Source organism: Neomonachus schauinslandi, chromosome 1, assembly GCF_002201575.2.
Source record: "Neomonachus schauinslandi chromosome 1, ASM220157v2, whole genome shotgun sequence".
Classification (NCBI taxonomy): Eukaryota; Metazoa; Chordata; class Mammalia; order Carnivora; family Phocidae; genus Neomonachus; species Neomonachus schauinslandi.
Genome location: NC_058403.1, coordinates 91,280,620 through 91,304,456, shown reverse-complemented (window position 1 = coordinate 91,304,456; position 23,837 = coordinate 91,280,620). Strand labels below are relative to the sequence as shown.

Below are 23,837 nucleotides of genomic sequence, written 5' to 3'. Positions count from 1 at the left end.
AAATGCCTTTATTCTGGCCACTTGTGGCCAAGATTTCGTAAATAAACCAGGCCGCCTTGGCAAATAGAAAGGATTGTGAGAATATTCCTGATTTCTCCTGAGCAAAAGAAAACTCTCAGCACTGCGTTTCCAACCCATGATTCATTTCTCTTCACTTTTATGTACACACGTCCCAAAGCATGTAATGCATTCATAATCTGTTACTGAATGGGTAATAGAGTTTTACTCCACCCGAATAAATTCTTTAAAAAGGTTAATTGGTATAAAAAAGTTTTCATTACTTTATAAACTTTCTTTTAATTTTAGAGTTCTAAGCTGCTTCTGTATTCAAGGGTGCAAATAAAAGTTGTTGTTGTTTGTCATTTTAGTCACTTCAGGCATTTTCTATCCCAAAGTCTACTTTCTGACAGGGTCAAGTATTAGCTGTGTGAAATGAGGACAGCACTCAGAGGGACAGCGTTAGGCATTCCTTGCAATCACCCGTTGTTTGTTTCAAGGTGTAGAGACCTTGGTCGAGGGGGTGGTTGAAAACCAACTATGTTGACGAGCAGTGCGATAAAGTGAGCACGTGGCATGGACAGGACATGTCCGTTTGGGCCTGACTTAGTACCAAGAACCTGTGAAACCGCTGGGTAAACTTTGCTTGTCCTTGTGGGGGGAATGCAGAGGGTGTTTGTAGTTGACGGGAAGGACAGATGCTTTTATGAAGGGGAAGGAAGATTTGCATGCAGCAGTAAACTGTATTGCTTTCCCTCAGGCAATGAGAAATTAGCATTGATTTGACCACTAGAGTAAGTGATTTTTTTTTTTTTGGCTTAACCTAATAAAAAGCTTAAGATCAGAATCACCACCCCCATCCTAAGCCCTGGTATTGATCATTTTTGTTGTCTGGATATTTTTATTCACAACTACGTGTACCCATAGAAAAGTCTGGGCCCTTAACTTCACCTGTGAAAACTGGACTGTAACAGGAGTAGTCGTAGGGACAGTCAGGGTAGGAGAGGACATGGCAGCCGTGGCTGTAGTGTAATTGGTAATGGTCTCAGCTAACCCACCTGGTGAGCTTCGCACATGCCAGGCCTTCTTTTAAGCACTTTATGTCTAACTCCCTTCTTCCCATGGTCTTGAGAGATTGGTACCATTGCTTTCTTCATGGTGGAAATGAGGAAGCGAGGCACAGAGAGGGCTTTAGCCATCTGCCTAGGATGGCACACGGATAACTGGTGGAGCTTGGAATGAAATCTACAGGAGTCTGTACGGCTCCAGTATCTATGCCGTAACCACTTTACTCCGGGCGGCCAGTAACGAAGCCTGCATTCTCCGGAAGCAGCCCCAGTGTCCATTACTCAGCCATCAAAAAGAATGAAATCCTGCCATTGGCAACAACATGGATGAAGCTAGAGGGTATAATGCTAAGCGAAAGAAATGAGTCAGAGAAAGACAAATATTACATGCTCTCGCTCATATGTGGAATTTAAGAAACAAATGAGCAAAGAGACAAATCAAGAAACAGATTCTTTATAACTATTATAGAGAATAAACTGATGGTTACCAGAGGGGATGAGGTGGGTGGGGGTTGGGTTGTAGGTGATGGGGATTAAGGAGTGTACTTGTCCTGGTGAGCACTGGGTGATGTGTGGAATTGTGGAATCACTATACTGTACAGCTGAAACTAAAAAAAAAACACTGTAGGTTTAAAAAAAACACCTGCATTCTCCTTGCAGAGTTTTCAGTTTACCTTTGCTTACAGTATGGTTTTGGATAAGTGTTTAAAGTTGCTCAGAATGCAAGTACTAGGAAGCTGAGATCACTTCAGAGACATAATGTATTCTGTAGGCAAAGGAATTTGCCTAGGTCCTGTATCTGTTTTTATCACAGATAGATGTTCCATAGTTAACTTATTCTTTAGTAGTTATTATTTAAAATTGATATTGTGGTCTAGTAGATAGGGCTGGGTAATAATACATTTTGTTCCGTGCTTAATTGGCATCATGATTTTAAACTTAAAACCAGTGAATCATTATGAGGTATCTTAGTATAAAAGCAGGATATTTATGTATACGTGCATACTGTGTATAAAAAATGAAAAGCAGATGTATAAATTATTCAACTATATATTTCTTTATGATGTGATGAGAGAAAGAGTAATAAGGAGTATAAGGCTTGGAAGCAATGTTTTTAGACTTTCACTACTGTAAGGTAATGTGACTATTGGCAGCATAATTAGTTTTGCTCAAGGGACTTTAGGGCTGACTGAAATTGACCAGTTTAAGATGATTTTTATAGGAGTTGTATTTATTGCAGTTCATTAATGCTATTTTAGTAGTTACCAGTCATCTGAAGTGTTGCACCAAATAAAGAGGAAGTCTTTGGACTCCTAAATAGGAGTCACAATAGTTTAGCATGAATGACATAAGGCATGTCTTGTTATTTATTTCTAGGAGCCCATCAAAAAGTAAGTTTGTTTAGAAGTATATCCCAGAGATTGTGTTCCACAAAACCAGTTATAAAAAATAAAAATAGATCATACATATTGTGATATTCTATGTAGTTGTAAATCCTGTAGCTGATACAAAAAGTTTTGCAAATGTGTTGAGTACGTGAAACTTCTACAGAATTTTTAGTACTGGGTTTGCTCTAAAACTGAAGTTCGTTCATGAGTCCTCTGTTTTGAGAAGGAAATTGTAACAGAAAAGTATAGCTTGGCTTTCTGCCTCATTATTTATAGGAATCTTTGTTCTGGCCGTCTTAGCTTTTGTTAGTTTTGTAAATTTTACATGTCTTAGGTCTGTTTCACCTGTTTTGAACCTATTTTTGTGGAGCTTTGACATCACACCCAGAGAATTCCCAGCTCAGCTTTCTGATCACACCTGTGATCACTACCTTAATATTCCCACAGTTGCTAGCCAGGACTTTACAGCAGTCTTCTCTGTTTGGTTTAGGATTCGTCTATGAAATACAGCTAAGATGTTAATTTATGTGAAAACCTGGAGAAATCCGAAAACTTGTTTGGTGTTAATTTTGCCTGATGTCTCTGCACTCAAAAGTAGAAGTAATTGATAGCATTATCAGTACTTGCTTCCAAATCATCGAGAGCAAATGGACCATGAATAGCAAATAAACAATAGAAAGAACTGGGGGAAAAGCGACCGAAGCACCCTGTGGATCAGATGTGACCACCTTTTGCTTTTGTGTGCGTATGCTTCAGACTGTTACGTTTCTGTTTGGTAAATTTTGATAGGCCAGACTCTCCAGATGTCTTGAATTATCTTGTGAGTAGTGAATTTAGTCAAATTAGGAAAGTAAAAGATAACTAAATAAAACTTTGCCATTAACAGTGATTCTTTTTCCAAAGACTTTAGAGAGAAGATTTGTTTTTTAATTTCCTGGTAATTCTCGTTCTGTAAAGTCGAGGTTAGGACCGCACATTGCCAGGTAAAATCTGAACTTTCATTTCCTTTCATTTGGCTGACATTAATAAGAATATTTAGATAGGAGCACCTGGGAGCAAGGAAAACAGGAGGGTATGATAAAGCTCAAATTGAAGGAATCTGGCATTTCTCCCAACCACCGGAGAACAGTAGTTCAAACGTTAATTTACCATGTGGTTACAGCAATCATACTTACTGTCCACTGTTGGAAATGGCTTTTGCAAAACATGAATAATAATCCATTTATCTTTTTAAGAAAAATTATTTATGAGAGAGAGAGCGAGCGCGTGGAGGCCTAATCAGGACTCGATTCCAGGACCCAGAGACCAAGACCCTAGCTGAAACCAAGAGTCAGATGCTCAACTGACTGAGCCACCCAGGCGCCCCAATACATGTATTTATCTTAAGCTCCTCCCCTTACAGCCCTCTTCCAGGGGTTATGGATTGGGGGACAGGGCCAGGGGTAGGTAGGAAGAAATGGAGAAATTTTTTTTTTTTTAGCAGAGAGTATTGTTTATTGGTTATTACATTCCAAGAATTAATGAGACTAAGGGGGATGTAGAACTCTTTAAAACATGGAATAAAGCAATATTTTTTGTTATATTGAGACTTAAGTTTTTGAAAACACATGTATATTTAAGACATGGCATTTTAATGCAAATCAGATGTAATTTACGGGATGATGCAACTTTCCTAGGACTGTTTAGACTCCATCTGTCCAGAGACACCAAACTTTTTTTTAAAGTAAATTTTTTTGCTTTGCTAGACCAATGGTGTTGAGACTTCTGAACCAGTGGTTTATGTGTTCAGAATATGAGGACATCAGATTAGTGGCTGCTTGGAAATTATCTTCAATTTTAGATTTAGTGGGTAGTAAGACTGCCAGTCTCTTCAAGGGAATAGTGACCCATCTTTTTGTAAATTTTGGATATTTAAAAAATTAATCTAAAAATTGCTTGGTATTTAAAATGAATGAGTTGGTTATAGGAACACTGAGTTCAATTAAAGTATAATAGATCCTAATTTGAAGTTAAAAGAAGAAAAGGGGTCAGGTGTATTTATTTAGATGAGCTATCGTATCATTGCATTTTGAAAGTTTTGTGCAGGAAATGAATTTTGGTGATTTCTGAGACATCAGACTTAAAGCTGCATAGACCCGTGTTTGGTTGTTCACAACCAAATTTTGTGATTGTGTCCACAAAGCTCTTACATGCCCACTGAGTGTCATTGGACCATTGGATAGCTCTCCAGGTTAGGTTTATGAACTTGCTGATTTCTTTCAGTTTATTCTCAAACTGTATACCATATTCATTAATTTTAAAAAGCACACTTCTCTCATTTTAACATCTTTTAAATTGGCGATCATCTTACAATTAATTGAATGTCAATTGAATGCAGTTTAGGCAGGGGTTTTGTCTTTTTTAGTAACATATACAGTCTTTTTGCATCTTACCAATGGTATCCCAGATTTGGTAAAATAATATATATATATTTTTAATTAACATATAATGTATTATTTGTTTCAGGGGTACAGGTCTGTGATTCATCAGTCTTACACAATTCACAGTGCTCACCAAACAACATACCCTCCCCAGTGTCCCATCACCAGCCACCCCATCCCTCCCACCCCCCTCTACTCCAGCAACCCTCAGTTTGTTTCCTGAGATTAAGAGTCTCTTATGGTTTGTCTCCCTCTCTGGTTTCGTCTTGTTTCATTTTTCCCTCCCTTCCCCTAGGGCCTTCTGTCTTGTTTCTCAAATTCCTCATATCAGTGAGTTCATACGATACTTTCTCTGATTGACTTATTTCGCTTAGCATAATACCCTCTAGTTCCATCCACGTCATTGCCAATACCAAGATTTCATTTTTTGATGGCTGCATAATATTCCATTGTGTATATATACCACATCTTCTAATGATATGTTTATAAAAAAAAAAATGGCCCTGTATTACACATGAAAAGATGCATCATTTTTTTCCCCTCTTCTTTTGGGTCACGGTAGAGATTCTAGACCTTGGACTGCTAATAAACAAATGAATTTTATTTTATTTTTTGAATGGGTAATCCCTCTGTGTACCTCATCAGTTTAAAGAATTTTGTAACTTGCCATAAGTCCATAGCAATATGATTATATGATTATACCATGAACAGTCTTCATGAACAAACTTACAGCCTGGGGTAAAATGAAGAAGTGGGTTCTCACAAAAGGAAAATTTTGGTTTTTTAAGTAACAAAATCAAGTAGAGGCAAGCATCTTTGAGTAAAACCTTCCCAGAATATTTCATGAATTATATTGGCACTTTCAAAAAAATTTGTGAAAGTTAACTAGGAAGGTATTTACAGACCTCCTTGCTACATTATAAGCTATTCTATTCATTATTTCTTAGGATTCTACATTTTTTGTGGTACTTTTAAAAAACTTTCTAGCCATGTGCAAGAAATGAAAAGATTTGCTTTATGAACACCCAAGTTATGAATAGGTTACCAGAAAGGTCTCCTCACTGATTCACTGTCGTTTTTTTCTAAGCTGAAAAAGTAGGCTTCTCAAGAGAATAAATATATTTATTTCATATATATATTTTAAAGTTACCTCATCCGGACGACTACCAGCCTTCAGTTTGCTAATCAGGAATGGCCAAGGCTATGCCTACACCATATTAGGATAGGTAAGAAGGGGAGAGGGCAAAATTATCAACATGTTCAGTACAAACAAACAAAAATACATCCAAATGGGAATCTCACATATAGGACTATCAGTGCTTAAACAAGAGCATAACCACCAACAGAATGCAATGATTGATAATCCACACCTCGTACTTACAGAGTGGTAGACCAGTGTTTTTAGAACCTAATTTTAAAAAGGGCCATAGAAAGGTAGGTTGTTAGAGTGACCCATGGGAATGCAGTTGGAAGCCATTTCATAGAAAGAAAACCCAAGTGGATTTGTCTGTAGAAGAGGAGGCCTGATGAGATTTAACTCTCCCAAGTATCTGAAGGATTGTTCTATGGGAATTGAGGTTATGTTTAGTCTGTCTTAGGAGCAGAATTCAGATTTCTGCTTGTTAAAAGGTTATTAAAAATAACAAAAATTCAACCGAGTACATTTTAAAGATTTAATTGGCTTTATTAATTGATTAATGAAACAAGCAGCATCACCTCTAACAAGTAGGGGGGGGGGTTCCAGAGGGCTACAGAAAGGGAAAGGTTTTTAAAGCCAAGACAAGGGAGTCATAAACAGAAAAAAAAGGATTATTTCAGGTGAGGTCACCTTCATTTGGGGACAAAAGGGTTTTAGTAGGTGGATTACATCATTTTCCTTTGGGGGATAAAGAGGGCACATGTGACGGATTACTGTATTGGTGCCGACCAGAAAATTCCTGACTGACTGGTTAAAGGTTACATTCCTGAGGGGTTGAAACTGCAGTTAGGTTAGGTATTAAGTCTTGGTTTACCGATTTGGGGCCTTAACCTAAGTGACGCCATTTTGGGCCTGTGGTTTTCTTTTCTTTTTTTTTTTTTAAGATTTTATTTATTTATTTGACAGAGAAAGACACAGCGAGAGAGGGAACACAAGCAGGGGGAGTGGGAGAGGGAGAAGCAGACTCCCTGCCGAGCAGGGAGCCCGATGCGGGACTCGATCCAGGGACTCCAGGATCATGACCTGAGCCGAAGGCAGTCGCTTAACCAACTGAGCCACCCAGGCGCCCAAGTTGTGGTTTTCTTTTTAACAAAGGGAAAACCATTTATCAATTAAGATTGCTAAAAAGTGGATTTGCTGCATTTTGAGGAAGTGAACTCTACATTACTTGAAGTATTCTGGTCACTTGCTAGGGAATTTGTTTAGCAGTTCAAGTCTTAGATGAGGAACTGGACTGGATAACCTTTAAGATTCTTTCCACCCCCAGGAGAATTCTGATTTCTGTGATTTTGGCTGTCAACTGAAAACATTTATAAAGATTTTATGATCTGCTCTGTTTACCTATTCTTGGATGCGTAGAGTTTCATGGTAAGCTATCACTGGTGGCCAGTAATCATGTAAATGAACGCAATGATTACATAGACTGCTTCTTCATAGTGCTTATTATTCTATATTATATAAAATCCTGTGGTCATTTTGTTGTTGCCTTGAAGCATACTAATAGTTGCTTTATTGTGATTAAAACAGGAGGACTAGTTTTCGCCAAATTATAGTCCTCTTTGTTAGTTGAAATATATTCAGTTAAATACCCATCAATGGGATAAAATTTATGGAACTCTGCTGCCTTATTTTCCCTCTTCACTTTTAAACATTATGTTGAAATTAAGACTCAACTAATTTTGCTTTTAAAATAAGTATAGAAGAGATATGCTCAAGGATCTTGAATATGCTTAGATTTTTTCCTTTCTTTTATTTATTTATTTTTATGGTGTTCTTTCTAGGTCATTATTCTGTATGGAGCGTGTGGTTGGTTGGTGGGAGGTGGGGAGGAAAGGAGAGGTGGCTAGCCTGAGGAAAAACAGCAGATTCCAGAGGCCTGGAAATCTACATTTTCAAAAGTCTCAGGGATTCTAATGTAACTCACATTTTAGGTTCACAGCCAGAAGGATTTTAGGGATTGTCAACTAACGGCTGTTTTCTAGAATCGGCAAGCATAGACGGAAATGACAACAATACCATGCAGCATATTACTCTTCAAGAAAGCATAGAATTTATTAGGTTCCTTTTCTTTTACTTTGCATTTGAGGCAGTTAACATAGATAGTTAAGTGACTTGCCCAAGGCCCTTCAGATTGGAACCCATATCTCCGTTGAGCACTACTTGGTTTGGGGTGGGGGAAATGTTGAAGAGAAGAACTTTTAAAAATACCATTCAAAAGCTGAAATGAACCAGGGACCAGCCTCCAGTGATGCTTTTTATATGTTGCTGTTTTGAATATCATGAATGTGCTGTCACCAGAGACCTTTTAATGTGGCACATTGAATTGGAAAACCATTCACTTGAGATTAATTGGGGCCATGTATTTTCTGAGTGTGGTTTTCTGCCTGGTTTGTGGCCATGGCCCCCCCCGCCCGGCCCCCCAGACCCGCCAAGTACACAAGATTATTTTCTCTTCCTGCTTCCCCCTACCCCTTCTTCCATGTTAGGTTATCTGTCTAGAGCTTCCCCTCTTTTCAAAGAGAGGGTTAACTTTCTACCCCAAACCCCTCCCATTATCTCATTATCTGCTCTTCACTTTGTTCTAGCCACACATTGCCCAACAGACCTGACCTCCTATCTGTGGCCAGGAAATTTTTAATCAAATATTTTGACATTGTTTTCATCATCTAAAAGTGAACGTGGTACTCCTTGATAAGTATGAGGCTAAAGGTGTGTCCTGTTGAACCTCAGGACATGTGCGTATATATATATATATATATATATATACGTGGGGATTATTTTATAGGTGAAATCAGGGGGGAAGAGAAGTCACAAAACAATGGTTTTTCAAAGGCAGTGATGGAGAAAAAGACAAAAATTAATGCTCACAGTTCAATCTGAGTAGGAGTACCTGGAAAGGGAGGGGTACAGTCCTAACATTTTACCTTGAAGGAATTTATGAGTTGCTCGTGTTTTGTATATCATGCATATCTGTTTGTGGTTATGCTCTTGTTTAACCACTGATCGTACTATATGTGAGATTCCCATTTGGATGTATTTTTGTATTTTGTTTTATTGAACATGTTGATCATTTTGCCTTCTCCCTTTCTTTTACCTATCCTAATACGGTGTAGGCATAGTCTTGGCCATTCCTGATTAGCAAACTGAGGGCTGGCAGTTGCCTGGATGACATAACTTTAAAATATATCCATTCTCAGGGGCACCTGGTAGCTCAGTCAGTTAAACATCTTGATTTTGGCTCAGGTGATCTCAGGGTCATGAGATCGAGCCCTGCATGGGTCTGCTTGAGATTCTGTCTCTCCCTCCCCGCCCCCTCTCTAAAATAAATAAGTAAATATTTTTTTAAAAAGTAAAATTTAAATAAAATAAAAACACAATATATCCATTCTCTTGAGAAGCCTGCTGGTTTTTCAGGTTAGAAAAAAAACGGCAGTGAATCAGTGAGGAGACCTTCCTGATAACCTTTTCCCTAAGCCTAGACCCTTTATCTTCATTGGTCTCAGGTCCCCTTAGTGAAGGGAGGGTTGATATTTAAGAGTGAAATTGCAGCCTGTTCAGTAAAAGTGTTTCTGTGGAACCAGTGTCCCAGGACTAGAAAGTATTTATGCCATAAAGCAGGCTGCTGCCCCTCAAACAATAACTATGTCAGCACATTTTTATCGCTGAGAAAATAGCTGGCAGGGTGACCCAGCCTTCCCACAGTTACTCGGGAGGTGTTTACTGACTTCCTTTGATCAGACTTCAAATGAGAGAGTCTAACCTATTTGTGGTGGTTGTTTACTGTCAGTCCTCAGCCTGCCCTTTGTTTTTCCCATACGAACAAAAGAGTAAAAGCACCAGGCTGTGTAAACATGGCTGGTCTATAGGAACTCTCATTGACTTTCCTGGCTTTCTCTATGTGGTTTAGGTAAGGCAGAGACTAGAACTATAAATTGAACTCGTCATTTCAAAACCCATTATTAGGTCCCAGCCACTGGACCATTTAGAGAATTTTTATTAGCAATCAAAACACTTTTGTAAAATTAAGTTAATTTCAGGAGATTCCCGGTCTTGGTTGCGAGGGACCATTTCCAATTGGACATTGGGTGGTTATGAGTGACTGAGTGAGTGGCCTCCTAGATTGGAGAGAAAAATGGCATCAGGTGGGTAAACTGTCATTGGTGTCTTATGAAACAGGAAGTTCCCTTTTTTCCCGTTTCCATAATAACCTGTGCTTTAAAAAAAAAAAAAAAAAGTAGTTCTATTCTGTGGATCTCAGACATTCCTCTCTTGCCTTGAGATTTGAGGTGCATGAGTTCAAAGAACTAGGCTAGTAAACCGTGGTGGGATGTTGTCAATACAGTGCCTTTAGAATGTTGTCAGAGGCTTTCCTTTATGGCAAGCACTCTTGCAGGGGGCAGCTGAGGAGCCAACCTGGAGAGTAGTTAAAAGGGATCCTCTTTAGTTTGTTTTGTAAACCTCATTAGAACAATGGATAATTGCATTCCCCTCAATATATTGAGTAATGATATGTTGGTAAAGAGCTGTACATTGTTATTATTTGTAATTCAGCTTTCAGGTGGGTGATGTTTGTAATGTTCTTTGTAAGGCGAATGATGTCAAACAGCTACAAGGAATGCAATCACATATTGTCTGGTTAATAATTTCGGTACTGTTTGCAAACTTTGCCCCTCTAGAACATGACCTTAGAATTGTGAAGCGGAGCTGAGATAGAATAGAGTACACATTTGCCCCCTCAGTTCTTCCCAAAATTGTTATGCAAGTAACTGTTTGTTGTCCTGCATTCTGCTCGCTCTTCTTTATCCCTCCTGGGACAAGAGGGCCTGTGGCCAGCCAGATGGGCTGGGAGTGGGGGTCCGGGGAGGAAGAGTGGACATCGTTTTATTCATCCCTCTTCCCCTTTACAACCCGTCTGCAGAGAAAGCTGGCGAGAGAAGGAAGGCAACAACCCCTTTAAAAAATACTCACGGCCACAGTGAAAACGTTCTGCCCCATTCCTGCTGGACTTCTGGCTATCAGCTTTTAATGAACAATCTTTCTGATTCTTTCCCCTACAAAATTAACAGACTTTAATGCTTTAAAAACAGCAGTTTGTGTTTTCTTTTAGGACCTAGAAGGAAATGTAAAATACTCTGCTCTAGAAAATTGTTATCCTCAACGAGACCATCTGAGGAGCTCCCCTGGTATGCTCAGCTCTTTCGACTCTATGTTCCTCATGACTCCCTCTAGAGTGTGTTATTAGCCGGAATACCAGCTGTTGGGTGAAATGGTCCTCTTTACTCTGTGTGGGGAATGATGGGCGAAATAGGAAATATCCCAGGGAAGAAGATTTTGAAAGAAAGTGCTCAGTGCCCCTTTTGATCCCTTTATTTTAACTTTGCTGCTAATATTTGCAGAGACTTTAAGAAAAAGTATCAGAAGCCCTTTCTTGGTGTTATTGAGTTACATTTGTATCCTTCCTGAGAGCTTTGAAGTTTATAAGGTTCTGGTTTAAGTATAAATAAGCAAATCCATGGATTATCTGCCATTAAAACCTGACATTAAAAATCAAAGACAGACCGAATGTTAGTATTCATTTAGATAGTTTAACTAACAGGGTGAGAGTGAATAGGTTTCATTTGTAGACTGGTAAATTAGATTCTGAATTTGGGTAAGGCAGTTCTGAATTTGGGTAAGACAATAAAGGTAAACTTGAAAGCTGGGCCCCAAGACCTTGGGAGGTCCTGCTTGGCATCAGTGTGAGCCCACTGTTTGTTTTTTGTTTTGTTTTGTTTCCAGAGAGCAACTTCTTGAACGATTCCTCATGGGCCTTCTACCTAATTCTTTAATCATTTGTATTGCTAGACTACATTTTCACCAAATAGTCCTGCCGCTTGAGATGTCTGGGCTCTATGCCTGACTCCATGCCGAGATCCACAGTGTCTGTCACAGAAGCCTTGGGCCAAAAGCAGGACACAAAGCTGGGTTTTCCCCTCCCCCACGCATTTCGGTGCACCTGCGCATTACTCATGCTGCATGCCATTCTCTCCATAATTAAGAACAGAAATGCTTGTTCTCTTCAATGTCACTGTGTCCTTGGCATCCTGCACAGGGTCTGGCAACGAGATTGGGTTCAGCAAAGGTTTGTTGAACTGAACAAAGCAGCAATCAGGAGTTCTAAAATCAGGAGTTGAGGGCTGTATTACCGGCCTCTTGTAGTACCTGGTATCTTTGACAATCTTAGTTTGTATTTCTGAAGCCCTGAATTTAAATCAAGTTCTTTCTAAGGCTGTCGGATCATCATGCCTGTTGTGAATGGATTCACCCAACTTACTTCCCTCTTCATTGCCCATCACTGAGAGTTTTCAGTATGCTTCCCTTACCTACCCCATGGATAATTTTTATTGTCCAGCTCTAGAGCTCTTGGCCTCTACTAAAGCGATTGCTGCTTATTTATATATAGTAGTTTATTGCTAACATAGCTGTTGTAAAATCCTCTCTGTGGCTTTTAATTCCTTATAGCATCTCGTATGATAAGGATTTATTGAATTGAATTCAATAAAATATTAACTAGTATAAGTGGAGCACTCTGATCACACAGTAATTGTATGAATTTTATTAACATTTAGGCCTTAAAACAAGTTGATAAGGTAGATTGGGTAAATAGCTCAATTTTATTGAAATTTAAGTAAATTGGGATTCAGGAAGTTTAGTCTCATGTGAGAATTAAACCCTTGTCTCCCAATTCCTGATGCCCTTAGAACAGCTAAGTAGCAAGGCAAGTCCCAAGAGAAATATTTGGAAAGGAAAGACTTGCATTTCAAATGGGCAGAACAGACTTGATAACTAACATGGCATCTCCTTGTGTGTTGAAATGGTTAAGAGATAAGAGGCGGTGACCCATTATTTATGAATTCTATCAGTAAGTCAGTTTTGGTTCTTGGTATAGTGGTTGACTTCAAGCAGATTTCAGCAGGAATGTTTAGTCATTAGGCAACTTGTTGTTATGGTCACTTGCTACTTTTAAGGACAATGGCTGAGCCAGACTCGAAATTCTTGTGATAAAGCCAATGTCAGAGACCTGTACAGGATCGACTTTCAGAAAACAAGGGCTGATCGTTTGATTTAGAGCTGTCTCAGGACATCTGAAAGTTAGGCACACCGAACTTTCTAAGGTTTCCTAGAAATTAGGGAAAGATAACAGGTAATTTGGGAAAAAGAGAGCTGGGATTAGGATGGGGAAGTAGATAACCAGGAAGCATCCTTCCTTCTCCTTTTCAGATTTGGTTCTTATTTTTCTAATCATAATTAGTGTATCTTGAATGCATTACATTTTTAAATGGAGGATACTGTTTCCAAGCTACAAGATGGGAACATGTTTTTAGAAGAAAAAATGTCAAGAACAAAACAGTTAACTTGCTCACTTGAGAGACTAATTCTTCTTTTGTCTTTGTGGTAAATGATTGCACACTATTAATCTTTCTGTTCATACAGTATTTTTCTTCTAGTGGCACAATGTTAATGTTTTTTAAATACCATTATTTGACCAGGCACTCTGCTAGGTATTTTTATATACATTACATCTTGCAGTCCTCAGAACAACTCTTGAAAATAGCCCCTGGTCATCCCTTTTTCTTTAGGTCATAAAAGTGCTAATGAGAGAGATTTTAAGAAACTTGCCCAAGGTCGTGCTAGAAAGTGGTGAGCTTCATTCAAATCCCAGGCCTCCTCAGCTTCCCGGCTTTTGTTCTTTGCAGTGCTCAGATTCTGCCCTTCCCAGCCTATTTCCTCGCTGGCAGGATGCCTTCGGGAAGGAGTAGTTACAGGTCAGAGAGACCAGCCTATCTGAGCCACAGAAATGTGCCCTCTCTACCTGGCTTCTGTATGAAAATTACTCCTTGAGGGAAAATGACTTCGCAGCAGCATTTTCAGGAACAACAAATCTTACTCCTGAAGGAAAGTAAAATTAGAAACAACTAAACTACTCTACTAAATCCAAAGGGCCTTATAAATGCTCATTTCTGTAATTACTAACGTGTCCATGGAATGACAATCTTTTAAAATTTTGCTGAATTTAGACAGTGCCTGAAATGCCTCCTTGTGTTTATTTGTTTATATGTCTGGATCCCTGTAATTAGATTGTCAGTCCTTTGAGGATAGAGAATGTATCTTCTGGTCTTTGCAGAGCACAGCATCTCGAAATAGCATCCTCCCAAATACAAATGTATAAGGAATGAAGATGTGCTCTAGGAGATTTATACTCCATTGCTTTTTGGTAGTTTATTAGTAACTCCAGTTTTCCTATCTTACATTTTTTTTTTTTAAGATTTTATTTATTTCTGGGGCGCCTGGGTGGCTCAGATGGTTAAGCGTCTGCCTTCGGCTTAGGTCATGATCCCAGGGTCCTGGGATCGAGCCCCGCATCGGGCTCCCTGCTCCGCAGGAAGCCTGCTTCTCCCTCCTCCACTCCCCCTGCTTGTGTTCCCTCTCTCGCTGTGTCTATCTCTGTCATATAAAAAAAAAAAGATTTTATTTATTTCTTTGAGAGGGAGCGAGTGAGAGAGAGAGAGGGCATGAGCAGGGGGAGGGGCAGAGGGAGAAGCAGACTCCTGCTGAGCAAGGAGTCCTGACCCCGGGACTGGATCCCAGGACCCCAGGATCCCAGGATCACGACCTGAGCCAAAGGCAGACTCTTAACCAACTGAGCCACCCAGGCACCCCTACATTTTTTTGGTAATAAGCTCATCTAAAAAAAAAAAATGAAGTGAAATGCACATAACATCAAGTTAACTATTTTAATTCATTGGCATTTAGTAAATTCACAGTGTTGTGCAATCGCTACTTCTATTCTTAAGCATTTTCATCATCCCAGAAGGAAACCCTGCACCCCGTAACCAGTTTCTCTCCAGATCCTTCCCACCCCTCAGCCCTTGGAAACCACAAATCTAAGTCCTGTCTCTGTTGATTTTTTTATTCTGTATATTTCATATAAATGGAATCATACAATATGTGATCTTTTGTATCTGGCTTTTACTTAACATAATGTTTTCAAGGTTCGTCCACGTAGCATGTATCACTATTTGATTTCTTTTTATGGCTGAGTAATATTTCATTGCATTAGATCATATTTTATTTATCCATTCGTCCTTGAATGGACATTTTGGCTCTTCCCATCTTTTGGTTATTGTCAGTTGTGCTGCTGTGAACATGTGTGTTTATGTATTTCAGTCCCTGTTTTTGATTCTTCTAGTTACATACCTAGGAGTTGTATTGATGGGCCATATGGTAATTTGATGTTTAACTTTTTGAGGAGGCACCAAACTGCTTTCCAGAGGGGCTGTTCCATTTAACATTCCTACCAGCAATGTATAAGAGTTCCAATTTCTCCACATCCTCCCCTACACTTATTTTCCATTTTTCTGAGAATAGCCATAGGAGTGGGTGTGAAGTGGCATCTCACTGTGGTTTTGATACGTGTTTCCATAATGACTAATGACATTCAGCATGTCATGCTTGTTGACTGTACATCTTCTTCGGTGAAATGTCTGTTCAAGCCTTTTGCCCATTTTTAAACTGGGTTGTTTGGGTTTTTTTGTTGTGTTGTAAGAATTCTTTATGTATTTGGGATACAGGTCTCTTTTCAGATACATGATTTGTAAATACTTTTCCTCATTCTATAGTTTGTGTGTTCATTTTCTAAAGAATATCTTCTACACAAAAGGTTTTAATTTTGATGAATTCCAGGTTTCTGTTTCTTTTTCTTTTTTGCTTGTGCTTTTGATATTATCTCAGAATCCATTATCAAATTTAGTATCATGAAATGTACCCTGTTTCCTTCTAAGAATTTTATGGGTTTTAGGTCTTCAGGTCTCTGATCCATTTTCAGTTAATTTTTGTATGTGATGTCAGGTAGAGGCCCATCTTCATTCTTTTTGTCTGTTTGGGGCATTTGGCAATTCTGTATAACTTTGAGGATCAACTTTTCCATTTCTGCCAAAAAGACCAGTGGGATTTTGATGAAGATTACATTGCAGCTGTTGGTCACTGTGAGTAGTACTGCCATCCTAACAATATTCAGTCTTTATCCCATGTCTTTATTTAGGTGTTCTGTAGTTCCATTTATTTAGGTCTTTATTTTATTTCAGTAATGTAGTTTAAGTGTGTAAGTTTTTCACACACCCACCCCTTGATTAAATTTATTTCTAGGTATTCTTGTGGATGCTGTAGTAAATGGAATTGGTCTTTTTAAATTTCCTTTTCAGATTGTTCATTGCTGGTGTATAAAAACTCTTTTGACTCATGTGTTGCTGTTGTACCCTGCAAATTTACTGAATTCATTTATTGGCTCTAGTAATTTTTTTAATGGAATCTGTAGGATTTTCCACATGTAGGATTATGTCATCTGTGAGTAGATATAGTTTTACTTCTTCCTTTACAATTTGGATGCCTCCTCGTTCCCCCCCCCCCCCCCCAGTTGTTCCATTGACGATTGGTAGTGAAAGTGAGCATTCTTGTCTTGTTCCTGATGTTAGGGGGAAAGGTTTCTTTACCCATTGAGTATGATGTTAATGATGGATGCTTATCATCTTGTAACCCCCCAAGTCAGAGGTTATCAAAGTGTGGCCCTTTGGACAGCAGCGAGTATATCACCTGAAAACTTGCCAGAAATGCTAATAGTTGGGACCTGCCCCAGACTTTCTGATTCTGAAACTGTGGGAAGTAGAATTTAGCAGTCCAGATTTTAAGAAACCCTCCTGGTGATTCTGGTATATGCTAAATAAAGTTTAAGAACCATTGCACTAGATGTTAAGTTTCTTTGAGGTCAGGACCTGTGTTTTGAGGACCTGCTTTATTTCTTTATATTCTTTTTAACTCTCTTGTGAGATGAGTCAGTGTTGAATAATTTAAAAAAAATTAAGAAGAATGTCAGTTTCCCAAAGTGCCTACACAGTCTCTTAGCTTGTCTACATGTCTTGAGTCACCATAAATAATTGGAGATTCATTATTAGTTATTCACCAGATTGATCAGAAAACCTCACATTTCATATTCAGTCTTAGATCCATGGCAAACAGCACAAGGGAACTTTTATTTAGACCATTTGTTCTGATAATTACTTTCACTTAATTACCTGCTTACCTGCTAGCTATGGACTTATGCTTAGGACTGCTAGTGCCGGCAAGAATGTCTCTTTTGGCTGTTTAGAAAGACAAAATGGTCACTTTTTACAGGGTTTACTGGATTTTTGTCACATCATTATTTTGCCTTTGCTTTATTTTTCTCAGTTTCTTTTATCTTGCAGTGTTGTCATCTGAGCCCCTTTACATCTTTTTTGCATAAGATAATATTTAAGTATCAAGATAAGAATGTGATCCATTGCTATAATAAGGCTTTTGTTGTACAAATAGCCATTTGGACACATAAGTACCCGTTTGTAGACAAATGTACTAATACATTCCGTTTATTCACTACTTGTTTACCTATTGGTGAATACTCAGCTTTTAAAAATACCATTTAAAATTGTATAAAATTGTGGTGTAATTATTTATAGCTGGTCTTTTTCTAAAGCTAGTTTAAATGGTAATTTATACCCTATATTCCAATTTTCCACCACTTTCAGATTTCTGACCCTCCTTTGTACACTCACCTCAAGTCAATCCAGTTAACCTTACCCCCAGAATAGGTGAATATTCTGAGTTTAGTATCAGAGCATGGATTATCTACGTGTGTGAGCTCTGGGGGTCACTGGTAGCAGGAGGAAGCCCAGAGTGAAGCAGAATGTCCTCACTCACAGCCCTGGCAGGGGCTCAGAAGCTCTCCACGGACATGTGTGGTCCTAATAATACAACACTGCTGGGCTTCCCTCAGTCTCTTTGATGTGGGAGTAAAGTCCTAGCATCTTTGCAGGAATTACTGTTCATTGACTAAACTGCTCTCCAACCTTTCTTGTTCAAGGTTTGTTATAAGCAAATGAAAAATCAATTCATTAACAAATGCTAGTGGACTTTTAAGATGTTAGACCATGTACTTGTATATTGCAGTTAAATTTTTTAATGACTGTAAAGTCATAGTTCTTGTTTGTGTCTCACATCTTGTTCAGTGAAAAAAAGGAATTCTTGACATTTGAAGTCATAGACTAAAACCTGAAATTGATGAAATTTCTCAAGGCATTTTTTTCATGGAGTTACTTGGCTCTTAGCAAACATTCTACTTCCATTCTAAAAATCATGCATGTGACATTTTTCATCTGTCTATGGAAGAGTTCATGTGGTCTCTAGCTGAGCTTGCTTCTTAATTAACTTTCTCAAAAAAAGAAATCTGACTATAGTTTGGAAGTATATGTTTATTTACTTTTGTTTTCAAATTAATTAATCTATGTATACATATATCTGTGTAGACCTACCTATATGTAACACGAGTGTTTAATTAAAGGGGGTTCCAAATACCTCAGAGGTTTAAAGGTGTTTTTTTTCCCCCCCAAAAAGTTTAATAGTTCAATGATTTCCCAGTAAAGTCAGAGAGGAGGTTGGCTTGTTTGAGAAAATAATGTGGCTTCCCCGCCTCATATATCCAGTGTTAGTTTGAACACGAAGAGAGCATTTTCACCGTATTCTAAGAGTCTTATCATTTAAGTCTTGTGTGTTGATTAAAGGGTATCGATTAAAAAATCAAAAGAAACCTAGTAGCCCTAGAAGTTTAGGAAGAGAAGTTTGTTTTAATTAGGGAAGGGTTGTAATAAGATCAGGAGCTTCTCAAACACAAACAGTTGAGCAGAGGCAGTAAACTCACTGATTGGGAAGTGTTTAGAGAAAGGGTAACTTCTCATAGCACCATTGTGAATGGATTTCATTTTGCTAGCTTTTGCACTCCTAAATGCCTGTGAGTGCAGTGGTTTATTTCAGAAGGGAGAGGAACTTAGGATTCCAAGGCACAGTTGAGTTTCGGGAGCCATCACTATATATTTCACAACTCCCTTTGATAGGGTTTGATGACAGTGACAAGAGGAAGGGGAAACAAGCATGTTAAAGTCATTTGGCTACATTTGAAATCAAGGCCAGGAAGAAAACATTTTCTGGCTGTAAATCACTTACTTGTCCTACATGCTTTAAAGCATTTTATACAAATGACTTTAACAGTTTTAGGGGTCATGCCTGGGGTTAAGAGACTGTTTGCCTGGTATATATTTCGGTGATTAAAAAGCAATACTTTATGGAGATGGTAGCATTTCTGTTCATAGTCTGTACTGCGTTTATCCCACGAGCAAGGTTTGCCTCTTAGGTCAATATTGTCCAAAGAATATACGTGTTGTTTTTATGGGTTACAAGAACATGAACTATTAAAAAAAAAAATTGTACTCCATGTAATTGTAACAAACAAGAAAAAGCAAAAAGAAAAAAAATCGCAAAGATCATTAACATTTTGATGAGCGATTATTGTGCTGTGCAGTGCTCTAAGCACCTTTGCATGGATTATTGAACTTAAACCCAATTTGGAGAGGTAAGAATTGTTATTCTCATGTGCGCCTGTTGGGAACTGAGGCTCAGAAAGTCTAACTGAATGGTCTGAGGTCACACAACCAGCATGGATAGTGAGCTAGGGGCTGAAACCCAGGCAGAAGCCATGGTTTTGACGCTTGCTTATAGAGCTGAGTGCATTGACCCTCGGGTTTCACAGAGAGTGCTCAGGCTAAGGCTGATATACTTGCCTGTGATTTTTTTTTTTTTGGTAGGTGGGTCAAATCGAGTAAAAATATTTAGTAAATACCTAATGTCTTGATGGCTATGGCCAAAATGCTGAAGCTGACGAGAAGGATGGATTTGGAAGGTGATTTGGAAAGTGCCTTCAGTGGCTGGTGGATATATCAGTTTAAATCCTACTTCAAAATGGAATGGGGTCATGCAGTTACCCCCTCTCATGCTGTTGTTGTCGTCTGCTTTAATTGATTACCAGTGTGTGAGCCTGTGAGCGACTGCTGTGGTTTTGTACATGTTAGAGCCTATCGGATGGTTTAGCTGTCTTGGTATATTGTCCATGGAGTTGGAGTGAACTCTGGTCATATGGAGTTTTACAGGAATATTAGCATCTTTTCTGCCCTGCCCCTGTTTTTTTTTCCCCCTGTACTTGAAGACCTGCTGATAGGCACCCAGTATCCTTGTCCCTCTATACCCCGTACTGGTCCTCTCCTGTGACGTATTAGAACACTGAATTGTACTCTGAGGTGAAAGGTGCCTTATGCTGACATTGTAAATTCAGCAATATACGTGTTGTTTTTATGGGTGGAGGGATCTGTCTTCTTTTGCCAAGGAAAGTGTTGTGTTTTTCTTGGTTTTTGTTACAGCCAAACAATTTTAATTGCCGGCAGCACAACACACATTAGGAGAAAGCAAATAAACAACACAAGGCACTTGGAGCCAGGAAGTCGCATCCCAGACTAGAAACACAGCTTTGGATTGACATTGGGGCAGGGGTTGCTAACTAGGGGAGCCAGGTACCAAACTGAAACCCAGTGACCCTGAGCTTCTTGCACTTTAAGGGAAACCATTTAATCATAGGATCATTGAAGGGTGTTAGGAGTTGATTTTAATGTTATGATGATCAGTTTCTTTGTAATTAAATATTAACTCAAACTATGTCTTAGGTAACTGAGTGTTGCCTTGCTATTCTTTGTTTGCTGTAGACATGTGATTAACATTTATTGAACTTAATATTTTGAAACTAACACCTTGTTAATTGAATGCTTTACTTTGAAATAATCCAGGTAAATTTGACACGAGTCTTCCTAATTATGCCTAGTTTGAAAATTATGATCTGTTTTTCCCCCTGCCTTATAACATAAGGCAGACCTAAGAGGCAAACCTTGCTCGTGGGATAAACGCAGTACAGACTATGAACAGAAATGCTACCATCTCCATAAAGTATTGCTTTTTAATCACCGAAATATATACCAGGCAAACAGTCTTCCAAATTCCAAATTCATTTGGAATATTTTAAAGGTTTCTTCTGTTTGAAATAATTGGTATGTTATAGTAACTTATTAAAAATGATAATTGAAGTGAAAATGAAAATTATAAACCCAAGGTATATAGGAGCTTTTTAAACCAGAGGAGATGGACATATTTAAACATTTATTTGTTTAATCATTTATTAATAATACATTCTTTTAAAGGCAAAAAAAACCCCAACCATTTTGCCCTACTTTGTTAGATGACTCTTAACCAAGCAGCCTTGGTTTATGGAACTTGAGGCTTTGGGAATCATTAAATATTTATAAAGATGCTCATAGTTTTGTGTTGTTTTGTTTTTTTGTTTGTTTGTTTTGGTTTTGGTTTTTTTTACCCTTGACTTATACAGCTGGAGAATTCTTTTTCATCCATGATTTCAACTCTTAGGCATGATGTAACAATTAATTGAAGAGAAAATAGTCAAAGTAATTCTCTTCATTTTTGATAATACATTAATTTTAAAAATACCAATAATTATTTTGAATAATGTGTATGTCTTCAACGGTTAATATCTAACTCTTGTCTCTCAAAGGACCTGCTGAAGTTCCCATGATGTCACCCAATGGATCCATTCCTCCCATCCATGTGCCTCCAGGTTATATCTCACAGGTAAACCACCGGGCGGGTTTCTCCACTCATTATGGGCACTGTTGTTGTTCCAAGAGAATATATGCTGAGGCTTCAAAAATTTATTCCAAGATTAATTGAGTTAGGGTAATGTGAGAGTTGTCATCATTTTGGTAGTGCCACATGGTCCTTCCCAAGTCTTGCTTCTTGACTTGCCAGAGAGCCAGAGGGAGAGAAGCACAGGAGGGCTATCAGGCAGTCTTCAGCCAAGGTGTGTTCACACTTGGTTGTGCCATAGAGATTTCCTTCCATCTGTACCACAGTTTGCTGGGGGAAAAAAAAAGGATTTGTAGACTTAATTGGTAAAAATACCAAAAGAGACATTGTTAAAGCAAATAGGGACGGCCCTTTATTATCGGAGCCCCATTTCTCTGTATTGTGGCTGCACTTGGGCTTCATGAATTGCTGAGTATGATATGAGAACTTGGCTGTTTATACTTAAATTCTCTGAAATTTGACTTTTTTCTTAAGAAAACAGCAGTAGCAATTAAAAAAGTAAAAGCAATTTCAGGGGTACGCTGGAAGGATTAAAAAAAAAAAGTAGTGTTAAAGGATAAACTAGACAAGATTTACAGTGTTCAGGGTCCTGGAATGTGGATGTCTGTATGTTACTTTCATTTTGTCCTGTGCTCAGTGCAGGATGAGCACTCCCTGCCCCTCTCCCTGGACAGCTTCCTTTCCAAGTGCCTAATTGCTTGCTTTTTTTTTTTTTTTCCTCTCTGCCCATTTTGTTCTTTTGTTGTGATTATAAGAGCATTCTATTCTCCTTAGAAAAAAATCAGAAAAGACAGAATAGAGAAAAAATTATATTACTGCCCACAGAAGATAATCATTGCATTAACATTTTTTGGATTATCCTTCTGGAGTTTTTCCCTTTCTATTCTTTCTCCATCCCTCTGTCCGCTTTTGAAGTGGTTTAAAAATCTATAATTTTCAGTTTTTAATGATTTTGCTAGGGTGAAAAAAAAAATTGGCAGCTGCATCGGAAAATTGCTAAAGTGCAGGCAGGAATCAAAGATTTATCCTCCTGTGATGTTAAAACTTAGCCATTTCTTCACTGTCTGAGCCATAGTGCAGCCACTGTAATTTCATTTTTTCCATCCTTACTTTTACGTGAGCCAATTTGACCTGTTTTTTTTGAGTAGTCAAAATGTTGGCCAGTCTCCCCAGTGTTGCAAATAAATGACTTGTTTTACACAAGTCTTTGTAAATAAGAATCACTGGGAGGAGGAAAGGTGCAGAGCAGGCCCTTCCAGCCAGGACACGTGATGATGGATCATGTTCACGTCACCAGTCAGTTAACAGAAAAGAACAAGAAATGTAGAATGCCATTATGTCTCCTGCTCATTTTGAGGAAGTGTTTCATTCCATTGCACCGAGTACAGTTCTCACAATTGTGAGAGCAGAAATAGCACCTCCTTTTATACTAACGGCGCATTTAAGGAATAGCAGTTAGAAAGTTGGGGCATTCGAGTGAAGAGAAGCTGCAGTGGGCTTTTTCTTGCTGGCGGTGATGCTGGGGTTGCACTAATTGCAAAACATTTATTGGGAGTCCTAGGAAAAATAGAGAAGCTTATACTGGGGTATATTTCTGATTCTATAAAAACTTCTATAGAAAATCCAAGTAAGAAGGATTAATAGCAGAGCTGTAAACTCACTTTTGTAAGACCGATGATGGAAACATAGCGAAGCACTTTCTTCACTGAGAATTGTGGTAGAAAATACTAGAGGATATTGGAAGAAGAGTAGAAATGGAATAATTTGGATTCTGAGTGGAGAAAGAGAAAAAAGCCGTCTGTAAGGCATGTCTTCAACTTCATTTAGATGGGCTCCTGGATTGGAGGATGGGCCCAGAGTTAAATGACCTTCAGTGGTAGCACTATCTCTTTAATGATATCCGACAGTGAAGTGTCTGAGTAAAACGGATTATTAATATGGAAGAAAATTGAGAAACTGGTAGAATGCTTGTACAACATCTTTTCAAAGCTCATGGCATGTATCCTTCAAAGAAACGAGGAGGGTGGAACCAAGTGCAAAATGTCTTAGGAGACCGGTTATCATCAAGAGATCTGAGAAGCAAAGTACGTGTTGTCATGGAGTTGTGGGAAGACACACACACACACACACACACACACACACACACACACACACACACACACAC

General features: G+C 38.6%; 1 protein-coding gene across 2 annotated transcripts in view; it reads left to right on the top strand.

The window, feature by feature from the left end:
- The window catches only part of FNDC3B (fibronectin type III domain containing 3B), a 337,270-nt gene that overhangs the window by 161,745 nt on the left and 151,688 nt on the right, over positions 1-23,837 (top strand). For both annotated transcript variants that reach the window (XM_021702670.2, XM_021702671.2), the window contains exon 4: positions 21,582-21,658. In XM_021702670.2, the coding sequence (XP_021558345.1) occupies positions 21,582-21,658 (77 nt within the window). The remainder of the gene's footprint in view (positions 1-21,581; positions 21,659-23,837) is intronic.